The sequence below is a fragment of the Sorex fumeus genome, unplaced genomic scaffold, assembly GCF_029834395.1.
Source record: "Sorex fumeus unplaced genomic scaffold, SorFum_2.1 ptg000141l, whole genome shotgun sequence".
Taxonomy (NCBI): Eukaryota; Metazoa; Chordata; class Mammalia; order Eulipotyphla; family Soricidae; genus Sorex; species Sorex fumeus.
The window spans coordinates 976946-990158 of NW_026606198.1; the positions used below are offsets into that span (position 1 = coordinate 976946).

Sequence of the window (13213 nt, forward strand, 5' to 3'; positions counted from 1 at the left end):
CTGTATCCGCAAAAGTGATTTTTATGCTTTAGTATAACTAGAGAAAGTGAAAAATAAAATTCCATGACACAAGAAAATTACAAAACTAATGTTTCAGTGTCCTAAAGGTCCGACTGGAACATGCACATGCTTTTGTTTATGGGTAGCATGGGCTACAGTCTTACAATCAGGTAGAATCAGTTTCAACAAGACCACGAGGCCCCTAAACTGACCATCAGGCTTCCTAATGCTGCTGTCCTAGTGATCAGCAGGCATCCCTGTGCTGTGTAACCCCCAAACCACTAACCCGCGTGGTTCTTTTCAGGAAAGTGAAGAGCCGCTATTCCAGCCAATACGTGACTGGAGGTGGTAGGGGTACCAACAAGAGGAATCCCAGGTAGACTCTCGGAACTGGACACCTGAGCATCAGAACTTCTGACAGGCATACAGCGTGTGGACGTGACCAGGAGTCTTCTCTACCGTGAACTTCACTTCTCAGCTCCCTGACTCTCGGGCACACACAGGGTCGAACAGCTGCTGATAGCAGCTCTGCCTGAATTTCTTCTGCACGCTGACCTCCAGGCACTCATGTTTCCTCTCAGGTCCTGTCAAGCCAGCCCACTTGGAGAGCAGCGAGTGTTCACTGCAACAGCCCCCGCTTCGTCCTCCCTGACTGAGAGCTGAGAAGGGTCCATGCCTGCCTCCATAGCAAGTGCTCTTCTCTTTCTGACGAAAAATTTTTTCTGGAGACAGGGAGGTAACATAGGGGCAAATGTTTGCATAAGCCGACCCTGTTCTGTCCTCAGCACTGGTGTCACTGCGGAAGGCCTGAGCGCTGCTGGGATGCCTCAGGAGTCCCAGCCTTGCACCCCTGAGCACTCAAACTGAGCCATTACCTGCTAGCCGAACTATAATTAGAAGTACCCCAGACTTCCAAGATCTGCAACCTCTCCAGACCTCTGAAAGACCCCTCACAATTTTAAAAAGTATTTCTGTGAAAAATAAGCAAAAATGAACCAAAGGGTTCACTCCCCCTAGTACCCTCCCTTAGCTTCTAAAGCCACGCACCCATGGGCCTTAGTCAGATCAGTTCTGCAGGTTTGGGGAGAGGGGTGTACTTTTCTCTCCTTGAGGGCGACTATAAACATCTGGCTATACTACAAGGCCTGTGGCACAATCACAAGTGCCTGAGGACTCCAATACTGGGGAATGCGCAGCACTTACCCTGCAGTGAATGACCACAACATGCTGGGGGTCACTGTTCAGCCATGACTCCTGGGCCTTGCAGATGCTACACACTTTGTCCAAGGGGGGTGCATGCAGCTCAGGCCAGCCCACGTCCAGAATCTGCTAAGACAGAGGAGGCAGCTGAGTTTTCTTCTCTGAGGCCACTCACATTGATCTTTTTTAAAAATTTACAAATACATTTTAGCTGATGATTTAAAAAAATTATACTCTGTTGCTCTTTTAGACCTGAGTGGAAATTCCCAGGATTCTTTACTGGAAAGAACAGCATGACATATTTTAATGCCCCAGAGATCTCTGTCCCTGGTATTCTGGATTCTATAAAGAGCAGCAAGAAACTGCTAATGGGAAAAAAGACTTGGGGATGTTGAAACCAGGCAAAATGAGACAGAAATTCTTGGCCATAGTTGCTGCCAAATTCCTCTTAAAAGACGCAATCACAGTTTGGAGAAATGCAGAAGGCATGCCCAGGAAGCATCTGGGAGCAGCCAGAGGGCACGTGTCTAGAACAAACATCTTCTGGGAGAACCTTCAACACTGATCACAGCACATCACAGAGAGAATTCTGTGCTGTGCTGAAGAGCTCACAGATCTGACATGAGTCATGTGGGAGAGGAGCTCAGTGGGTCTGATGAGTCATAGCACATGTGAGGAGCTCAGTGGGTCTGATGAATCATGTGTGAGAGGGCTCACTGAGTCCGACATGAGTTCCATATAGAGGACCTCAGTGGGTCTGACATGAGTCATGTGAGAGGAGCTCAGTGGGTCTGACATGAGTCATGTGTGAGAAGACCTCAATGGCTCTGAAATGAGTCAGGTGTGACATGAGCTCTGTGGGTCTGACATGAGTCGTGTGTGTGATAGGAGCTTATTGTGTCAGATATGAGTCAGGCATGTTAGAGGATTCAGTGTGTTTGACATGAGTCATGTGTGAGCGAGCTCAGTGGGTCTGAAATGAGTCATGTGTGACTGACATGAGTCATGTGTGAGAAAAGCTCAGTGTGACTGACATAAGTCATGTGAGTGGAGCTCAGTGTGTCTGACATAAGTCACGTGTGAGAGAAGCTCAGTGTGACTGACATGAATCATGTGAGGAGTTCAGTGGGTCTGACATGAGTCATGTTAGAGAAGCTCAGTGTGTCTGACGTGAGTCATGTGAGAGGAGCTCAGTGTGACTGACACAAGTCATGTGAGAGGAGCTCAGTGTGTCTGACATGAGTCGTGTGAGAGGAGCTCACTGTGACTGACACAAGTCATGTGAGAGGAGCTCAGTGTGACTGACATAGTCATGTCTGAGAGAAGCTCAATGTGTCTGACATGAGTCATGTGAGAGGAGGTCAGTGTGACTGACATGAGTCATGTGAGAGGAGCTCAGTGTGACTGACATGAGTCATGTGAGAGGAGCTCAGTGTGACTGACATAGTCATGTCTGAGAGAAGCTCAATGTGTCTGACATGAGTCACGTGAGAGGAGGTCAGTGTGACTGACATGAGTCATGTGAGAGAAGCTCAGTGTGACTGACATAGTCATGTCTGAGAGAAGCTCAATGTGTCTGACATGAGTCATGTGAGAGGAGGTCAGTGTGACTGACATGAGTCATGTGAGAGGAGCTCAGTGTGACTGACATGAGTCATGTGAGAGGAGCTCAGTGTGACTGACATAGTCATGTCTGAGAGAAGCTCAATGTGTCTGATATGAGTCATGTGAGAGGAGGTCAGTGTGACTGACATGAGTCATGTGAGAGGAGCTCAGTGTGACTGACACAAGTCATGTGAGAGGAGCTCAGTGTGTCTGACATGAGTCGTGTGAGAGGAGCTCAGTGTGACTGACATGAATCATGTGAGGAGTTCTGTGGGTCTGACATGAGTCATGTTAGAGAAACTTAGTGTGACTGACATGAGTCACATGAGAGAAGCTCAGTGTGACTGACATGAGCCATGTGAGAGAAGCTCAGTGTGACTGACATAGTCATGTTTGAGAGAAGCTCAATGTGTCTGACACAAGTCATGTGAGAGGAGCTCAGTGTGACTGACACGAGTCATGTGAGAGGAGCTCAGTGTGTCTGACATGAGTCGTGTGAGAGGAGCTCAGTGTGACTGACATGAGTCACATGAGAGCAGCTCAGTGTGACTGACATGAGTCATGTGAGAGAAGCTCAGTGTGACTGACATAGTCATGTCTGAGAGAAGCTCAATGTGTCTGACATGAGTCAATGGAGAGGAGCTCAGTGGGTCTGACATGAGTCATGTGAGAGGAGCTCAGTGTGACTGACATGAGTCAAGTGTGAGAGAAGCTCACTGTGGCTGACATAAGTCATGTGAGGAACTCAGTGTGACTGACATGAGTCATATGTGAGAGGAGTTCAGTGGGTCTGACATGACTCATGTGAGAAGAGCTCAGTGTGACTGACATGAGTCATGTGTGAGAGAAGCTCAGTGTAACTCATGAGTCATATATGAGAGAAGCTCAGTGGATCTGACATGAGTCATGTGTGAGAGGAGTTCAGTGGGTCTGACATGAGTTATGTGAGAAGAGTTCAGTGGATCTGCCATGAGACTAGCAGTTCTAAGCATCCGGACCTGCACATGCAGATCCTAGGACACTTTTTGATCACTACTCCCTTTCCTGTCCCCTCTAATTAAAGGGTTCAGAGGAACCTTAACATAAAGGCAACAGAAATAGCATAAATTCATAGAAAACACAGAAAACTGACAGAAAGCAGGAAAATTCATAACCCCCTTGCACTTCCTTGAGGTCATAGTTGTTAACATTGTTGAATCCCTTTGGACTACTTCTAAGTCAAAATTTGGCACAGTTGAAGCACATGAAGCATAAATCCTGCTTTCAGCTAGCATTAAAACAGGCCACTAACTGCTTGTTTGTTTTTGGTGAATACTGTGTTTGGGGGGCCAGAGTCTTCTCCTGGCTTGGTGCTCAGGGTCCCTCCTGGTATAGTCAGGCGACCATAATTCCAGGTGCTGGAGACCCAGCCTTAGTTGACCACATGCAAGGCTACCCGCTGTACTCTCTCTAGCCCCTATTTTCTTACGTGCTTTATCATAATGGTTGGAAAATATTTCAACATATGAAATATAGTTATACTATATTATTGTATTATTATAGTATTATTATACTATACTATAAATATAATCTTGAACAACTAAGTCTTGCCAACTAAAAGCTAAAGACAAGTATTTTTGCATTGTAATACAAGATTATTGTACTCATGGAATAATGTAAGCTAGAGAAAAGAAAGCATTATCAAGAAAATCATAAAGAGGGTCCACAGTGACAGCACAACAGGTAGCACTTGCATGTGGATGACCCGGGTTTAATCCCTGGCACCCCATATTGTCCCCTAAGCCTGCCAGGAGTGAGTAGTGATCCCTGAGCACTGCTGGGTGTGTCCCCCAACCCCAAAAGAGGGAGAGAGAAATCATTAAAAAACGTACATTTGCAGTTTTGTCCTTTATTTATCAATACCTTAAGTTTATGATATCTGCTTATAAGATCCCCATAAACATAGGCCTACACAGTTCAAACACTTGAAGTACATGGGTCAACTGTGTGCGAACAGAGATACCATAGCTTGCCCAATGGTCTTCTCTCTCTCTCTCTCTCTCTCTCTCCTCCCCAACCCCCTACCCCCATAAAACTCCCATGGCTGAATGCAATTCGTGGCTTTTGCACTCGTACAATGGGTAGGTTGCTTGCAAACAACATAGGCTCAACTCTGGCACTCCAGATGTTGCTATGTTACTGTTGAACATGCAAGGTGTGACCATGGGGATACCTAGTCAAGAATATAGGGAAATCTCTATGTTCATTTTGCAAATTCCTGTGAATTTATAATTATTTCAAACCAAAAAAGCAGTATTTCATTTAAACAAGAATCCCTACCAGGACCAACCCTTAACCTACTACTGAGTCACATCACACAAAGTTTGAAGCTTTTGCAGCAGAAACAATGTCCATGGATAGTTTATGAAACAGAACAAAACTGCCACGTCCATACCTTTGGGTTAAGCTTTGTCAGGTCATACTTCTTCTCTGAAAGGTTTAATACCTGCAAAAAATTGAAACGTATAGAAATGTAATTATCGTGAAATAAACACAAAACAGAACAGGCATTTCCAGGTGGCAAGAGAAGTCTAGCTTGCCCAGGAGCAACCCGGCACAAGCAGGGGCACAGAGCACAGCCTGCTGAGTCACCAACACGCACAGCCGAGCAGGGCGCACGCGCCAAGCCCGGACGAAGCACATCCTGAGCGAGCTAAAGAGAAACTCATGGGAGCATGAGGGGGGTAGAAATCCAGCTCCAGGCCCCCGTCACTTCAGAGCCAGATGCTGATCAGAGTGGAGAGAAGCCCCAGCCATGGCGCCACTAAACAAGGGCCCCAGCTTCCCTTCTGAGCGGGCCTCATCCTCTTAGCCATGGTCTGAGGGGGATTCACTCTCACAGGCTTCGCAGCTCAGGAGATGCACAACCCAGTTTCAGCCTTTCTTTCAAAACAGACCATGATTCTCCCTCACAGGACGGTGCAAGGGCACTCTGGCCCCAAGGAGGCCCTGAATGGTCTGGAAAGAACTTTGGCCGACCCTAGCCCAGTACATGGCAGCCCTGGGCCCTGCCAGGGTCTCTGTGGACTGTGGGTGATCAGAGTTCTGTGGACTGGAGTAGGTGACTACCCAGGAAGGCATGGGGGTGGGGCAAAGTTCTAAGAAACGGACAGTGGAGACTCAGAACAGGGCCGGGTGGGCCTTCACACACGTCCTCCTCCCAGAGGAACCCAGGGCCACAGCTCTTCCAGCCGGCCATGGTCACCAGCTCAGGCCCAACAGAGGCTGCAGAAGTCTGACAGGGCCATGCAGTCCTCTGGGACGAACATGTGGACAGAGGGGGAAGACGAGCTGCGTCTCACAGGGAGGTCAGGGCAGACCGAAGGCTGACTCACCCCACAGGGATCACCACACGAGAAAGTGAGCAGGACAGTGCCACCGCCACCAGATACCAGGTCTTCCGGGGCACACGTGGCAGATCCTGGCATGAGACAGCGCCCTCCACACTGCTCCTCAGACCCATGCACTAGCCACCGGGTTCTGGGACACTCACATGACCCTCCAGTTACAGGAGGGAGGTGGCACTTTGCCTGCCAGCCAGGGGGACAGTCTGAGGCCGTGTGCTGGAGCTGGGGAAGCAAGACAGGGTGGGGGTCCCCCACATGGTGATGGTGGGGCAGCCACATTGCAGAACAGTGACGCTTCCCTGTCACGTCCAAGGGGACAGGAGTCCCTGCACAATTCTTGGTGCACGCCAAAACCCTGCAAACGCTGCTGGACTCAGAGGTCAGAGGTGGGTGGGCTGCAGTCACCCCCACACGGTGCCTGGGGCGAGGGCAGCTAATACCTGCTCAACCACCGTCTCGGCCACGGCCCCCACTCACCAGGTAGTTGTCCCCATGTTTGGACCTCAGCATGCGCGTGACCTCCTGCAGGTTATGCAGGTAGGACTCCTCCGAGCAGCCCGCAGGGAAGGACACGGCAATGATGCGCTCAGTGATGTAAGTGAGGTCCAGCTCGTGGCTGTTTTCCATGGTGCAACTCAGAGCTGGCAACCTGGAGAGAGGGACTCTGTGAGACGGGGCCAGGAGCCACACAGGACGTGCAGGTCACCATCTCTGGGCACAGGGCAGGGGACACGCATCAAGGCCTGAAATTTCCTCTCTCAACTGTTCCTCCCTCTAGAGGGAAGAAGTCTTCATTTCCTTCAAGGCTCAGCTGGGACAAGGCAAGCCAGCAGTCAGGAAAACTAAGAAGAGGCTGGCCAGCAAGCTGCGGACTCTGGGCCAGCCTGGCCAGGAGGAAGGTCAGAGCAGTAGCCACAGAGCACCTGTCCCAGCTTTGAGTGTCAGTCAACAGCTGCAAGAAGCACCTTGGGGAGAGGAAATATGCCAGCAGAGACAGACCAGCTTGTCCACCTGCAGCTTGAGGGGTGAGTGTTGAAGCAACCACAGGAAATGAGACCCCCTGAGGCAAGCGGAGCAGGCAGTGGAAGGACCCTCACTTCCCTGGGAGAGACACTTACTGACGAGCTCCGGGCCCAGAAAGGAGTAAGAGGAGGACGGATACCGCTGTCAAGAGCAGAGGAGTCCCAGGGTCTGGGAAACCATGGCTACGCCCTGCAGGGCTTCCCGTCCTGCCGCCCTCAGCACAGGGACCACAGGTTCACTACTCAGGCCCATATCTGCAATGCTCCAGGTGGTGGCAGGACAAAAGGAAAATGTCCAACCCATGACAATCACAGCCACCATTAAATCAGAGGGATGCATGAACTTTTCTCCAATGCACCCCTGCATCTGAGTTTTCTCTCCCAATGAGCCAGACATGGAAGGAAGCCGGTTCTGATGACATTAAAAATCAGATCAAGGGCCCAAGCAATAGTCCAGTAGGTAATGCACTTGCCTTGCACGTGGCCAACCTGGATTCGATTCCTGTCATCCCATTTGAGCACCATCAGGAGTAATCCCTGAGTGTAGAGTCAGAAAGAAGTTCTGACCACCATTGGGTGTGCCCCACCAAAAAAAAATTTTTTTTTAATCTGAATTTTTGCACAATGAGCTAAAAAAAAATGGATAATGTCCCTGATGGCAGCCCTTCAGGGACACATTCTTCAATTAAGAATCTAGTAGAACCTCCTCCCAGAATTTTCTTCTTCACAATCGAGCCATGGCAGTATAGCTGCTGACTGAAAGACAAGATTTACCCACTACATGGGGCATATAAGAGCAGGAGGATGCATCCGCCAGGAAAAGCAGCATGAATATAGTGTGTGATGCCTCCCAGTTACTTTTTATTTGGGGGATTTAATTCAGGGCCTTATACATGCAAAGCAAGTGCCCTACTGCTGAACTACACCCCAATTAATTTTTGAGATGAAAAGAGAACTAGATTATCAAATAGTAGTACCTAACTCTAGGGGTAAATTCAAAGTCAGAGACCGGAGAAGAAACTGGGACAAAGAAACAGACACACAGACTCACCTGAGCGGTTTGTGACAAATGAGAGTTGCAGGTGGCAGGGGAAGCCGCAGAACCTGCAAACAGCAAACACGATCATTCAGATGTCCCCATCGCCGGCCAGTCACACACAGCAGGTCCCATTGAGAGGGAACAAAGGCAGCTGCTGCCGGTTTAATCATAAATGGGAACTCAAACACTCTGGCTACTGCCGTGGTTATCACCTGCTAGTGTCCAGAGCGAATGAGGATATTCAGCCCCGAGAACCGAGGACCTCAAGTGACCCAATGCTATTAACTAGCAGCTGCAGAACAGACTTCTGTGGTGACACAGTGAGGACAGTTAGTCACTGAGCACAGGCAACTGTCTGTCAGACCCGGGAGATCTCTGTCAGTGCTGGCACCATCAGCATGGCTATCGATCGAGTTCACCTGCAAGAGGATTCTTGATTATATCTACTCATTCTGTTTCAAACCTTAACCAACAAGGAGGCTGAAATGAGAGATTACATGTCTCTTCTGCTCTCACACCGCTGTGCATGCACGTGTCTCCATGTCTAAATGGGCTACATCATGCGTAAAGTCCCATCCTGGCATTCAGATGATACCGAAGAGTGGTTCTGGTCACTGTCTCAGGAGCTGCACCAGCAACTGTGTGAGTCAGAGTCAACTCCCACATTTCAGGAGGAAGGGTGAGGGCCTGTGGAAGCAGGCAGGGCAGGAGGACCCCAGAGAACCTCCACAGGCCTTGATGCCCTTCCGCCCACCTGCCTCCTTCCTCTCCATTCTCTGGGAATTCCCTCTAGGCCACTGTGTCTGTGGACCCTGCGTCTGGACCATCCTGAGTCCACACCCAGTGAGTGATCTGAGTTAAAAGTGCAGCAGGACCTGGGGACGCTGGCTCTCCATCCCCCACCCCCATTCCAACCTGGACCTCAGGACCCTTCTCAGACATAACCTCGCAGTCCTGACTTCACTTGGAGTCCCCAGGACTTCAAGAATATGAAACAAGGGAACAAGACAGGAAACCCAATGCCGAATGGAGAGCGACGGTTTTCCTGATGCCAACACAGTCCACACTTGGCCAGACCATGTCTGAACCAGTGACCTGAGACAGTACTACACAGAAGGGCTGGCGGGAGCATCCTCCACTCACAGACTGGCTCAGCGCCTCCTCACACCATGGACACAGCCGGCCGTCTTCCACATGCCCAGCAGGACCTCCCAGGGCCTGTCACAGTGGCACTGGGGCTGTGCAGCTCAGTCCTGCGGTGTGGACCTCACCTACCACAGCTCCCTGCCCCCAGACAATAGGAGCAGGTGCTGCCCTCCAAGGGTGCGGGTCCCCCAAACTCCCATGGCCACAGTCCCTAGCAAGCCCGTAGTACTGAGGGCTGCCTCACAGATTCCGCTGACCTTCTCAGAGTTCAGCTCCAAACCTTTATGTCTCAGAGCAGAAAGACAATGAACAATGAGATCTGGCTGCAGCTACTGGAAAAGCAAAGATAAAATATAAAAAGGTTTGCTGTTGGTTGGTTTTTGGGTTTTTTTAAGAGTTTGTAAGGGCGTTCTGGCTATGACATCTGTCACCCCATCAGTCGCTAGGGTGGACTCGGCTGCTGTCTCCCTCCTCCCTGACCACTCCAGGTGCTCTTTCCCCAGCTGTGCACTCGGCCAAAGAGCTCTGAGCACCTTCTCCAAGAATGACTTGGAATAATAACCTGAGACATGCACCAATCTAATATCTTAAGGACAGCCTGACAAAACAGATGAAAAGCATTTAAAACACGGGAAGCAGGTGACTTGGCAATGCAAGCATCATTTTCTGGGAAAATCACTCACAAAATTCATCTATATTATTGGACAACTCCAACTCCTCTCCCTGGAGCTCTGGAACAATCAAGATGCCTTCTGCGACCTTGTTCAAAGAGGTAGTTTCCAGGGCCAGATACAACTGCACCAAGAAGATGCTTGCCATGCTCTTGGCCAGCCTGGGTTTGAGTCCCCATTGGCACCGCATATAGCCCTGAAGCACCGCCGGAAATGATCCCTGAGCACAGAGCCAGGAGCAAGCCCTGAGCAAAATGGGGGTGGCCAAAAAAACCCAAAATGAAACAAAAAATAAATAAAAGAAGGTGGATTTTCAAGGAGCTTCAGAATGATTTTTAATTGATTTTTAATGAGGGAACAGTAAGTCAAATAAGTTGTGAGCCTCTGGTCTATATGAACAACCCTATACACTGGACAATTGTTTATGGAACAGCCTCAGATTTCCATCACATGCCTGGATTAAATGAGTTGAAGGGATCCAACAGGAAATGTCACAGCTCTGCAGATAATGGTGGTTGTTACCAAAACCGAGTGCCAATACTAACCAAAGGCCCAATTATTTCAGAGACAAGAGTTGATAAAGAATTCAGCCAAGTGCTAGCCCTGAAGAAACCAGAGGCAGAGAACACTGGACATCGAAACTAGCCTGTCTCTGGCCCTCTGAGGGCAGCCATGGACAGCTGGCAGCAGTGGCTCAGAGGGGCCCCCGTGCTCCTCAGGGGAAGGGTCAGGGTCTTGGCCACTGCAGGGCTGCAGGCCACCCTTCTCAAAATGACTGTACTTCCTCCTTGACCAACACAGTGACCATCCAAAGCCCCGATGTGCCTGTTCATTGCACTCAGTCTAGCCCAGTGTTTCAGAACCAGTGTCTCTGGCACAGACCCAATAATGAGTTCGATTGGCCCCCTGCGCCTAGCTCCTGATTTCCATCCACACCACTGTGAATGCAAGATGCCCCAAGCACATAATCTGTAAGGAGATGAGCACACAGCATGAAACGGCACATACCACTACATTTCAAGCAGACAATGACCCCCAGAGCCACCCTTAACTATTAACTAGCTCCAAGGGACTTGATTCCATAATTGAGAATTTTCCAAATCCTCTGGCCTGTTCAAGAAGAAAATGCAGACTCAGACCCACCAAGATGTGCAAGTATTAAGTGCCAACGCCAAGCAGGAGAGAAGCCAGCCACACCTCAGAGTGTGAAGGGCCTCCAGGCCCAGACCCAGCACCAGTGATATCCAAGGGTTTCCCAGTCACTCCTGACACCGCCGCAGGTGAGCTGCAAGGAGAGAGTGGAGTCACCTCCCAAAGGCTCCTCCACGTGCCCTCTCCTCTCTCTGCCTGAAGGCTCACCCGAGCCATTTTTGTTTTCCTAGTGTCCCCATCATTATCTCACAGATACACAACTCTGCCTGCCTTCAAGACAAAGCACTGGGTAGCCTCCAGGTTCCCAGAAACGCCAGCACCCAGGAGAGCAGTGAAGAGGCTTTCTCAGGGCAGTGTCTGTCCTGCAGCTGTCCCAGAGCCCTGAATCTTCCCTGGAGATCCCTGACTGTCCCTTGCCCCAAGAAGCCTTGTTCAGTGTGCCCAGCATGGATGGACATCAGCTAGATGAACGGAGATAATGAAGCAAATCCATGCACGCAAATCCCTACCCATGCTCGCATGCACTAGACGCACTCAGAAAGCCAGGCTGAAACTCCCGCTCCCACTTCGTTTCCTCTGCAGTCACACAACTGTACCCTAGGTCAATTCCCACCATACAAACAAGCCCTGGTTCCAAATGAATGCACATGAACCATGCACAGTAGGAGTGATTCTTCAGCCCATCACACCTCTCAGCCCCATTCCCCTGCCCCAGTGACAAGAGCTGGAACTGCCAGCACCCACTGCCTGATACTCATGTTGGCAAGGCCTCACATGGTCCCTCTGTTGGGGCATGCGCCCCTATCGTGGAAGGAAGAGCAAAGGGGCTTATGTGCTGAGAGGGCATTGCAGGCAGGGTTTGTGCGAAGGCCCTAAAGTGGGACTGGCTGCTTCTCGAAAACAACCTGTGTGCAGGAGGGACCACTGTCGTCAGGACAGGCCCAGGAAGAGTAAGACTAAGGGAGTCAAAAGGGGCCAGCCCACCCACCTTCTCAGCAGGAACCCCACAGGACGGAGAGAAAAGCAGTCCTGCACCCTTTTCCTGCCCTCTGGCTCCTCATTCCATAGCAACGGGCAGATTCCTCAAGCCAAAGGGCCTAGGTCCCTCCAGCTACCCAGTTGCATACCAGGGTTCCCTCTGGACTCCCTCTGCAAGGTGATCCCCACCCCACCCCCATACTGCTGCTAATAGGTGAAGGTCAGCAAAGAGTGCCCCACCTGGTTCCACGGAACACCCTGGAGAAAAGCACCTCTGCTGAACCCCAGTTGAAGGAAGTATCCTTCAGAAAGACTAAGTTGTCTCAATCACACAGGAAAGGCACTGCGGCAACTTCTGACACCAAACTATGGACACTTTTCACACCAGCCTAGCCAGTCCTGCCTGGTCTGTGCCAGGGTCAAACCAAATTGTAACGTTAGACACCCAAACTTAAGGGGAGCAGTGCGGCCGAGTCAGGGGACGGAGCAGCCCCTGCCCCTTCGGAGTCAATTTCTGACTGAAATCCCCTCACAGGAAACAATTTTCATCAGGGGATTCATCTGGAAACCGGAACAGTGTACAGGAGCCAGAGCTGCCTGGCTGAAGCCCACAGCTGTCCAGAAAGCTCTGTATGCCCTCAAAAAACAAGAGACACCGCAGGGCCAGGAGGAAGAGTGGGGCCTTTGCACAGCCCTCTGCAGAGCAGGAAGGTAACAGGGGCCTGATGTCTCTGCTCACCTTTCCAAGCACCGCCGCTCTGGGACAGCCCCTGATACACATGTTTTACTGAAACATGTGCCAACTGACTCGCAGTGATGAGAAGCTTACACCCAACTTCATGGAAGACGTCTAAGAAAGTCGCTATACTGAGAGCCCAGAGCGGCAGGTGTATAAGAAGGGCTTACGCATCCAACCCAGGGCCCACTTCTCTGCAGTGACCACCCCAACTAGAAGCACCACACTGTCCTCTCGCCTGATCTCCAGATGGGGTGCACTGCCCACGTCTGCCTAGC

The 13213-nt window shown here is 50.5% G+C and overlaps 1 protein-coding gene across 1 annotated transcript in view; it reads right to left on the reverse strand.

Moving 5' to 3' along the window:
* The window catches only part of LOC130015911 (tensin-3-like), a 264718-nt gene that overhangs the window by 130274 nt on the left and 121231 nt on the right, over positions 1-13213 (reverse strand). The window contains exons 4-7 of the mRNA XM_056106653.1: positions 8265-8317; positions 6669-6840; positions 5240-5290; positions 1204-1326 (exon numbers count right to left, since the gene is read on the reverse strand). Coding sequence (XP_055962628.1) covers positions 1204-1326; positions 5240-5290; positions 6669-6818 — 324 coding nt within the window. The 5' untranslated portion in view covers positions 6819-6840; positions 8265-8317. The remainder of the gene's footprint in view (positions 1-1203; positions 1327-5239; positions 5291-6668; positions 6841-8264; positions 8318-13213) is intronic.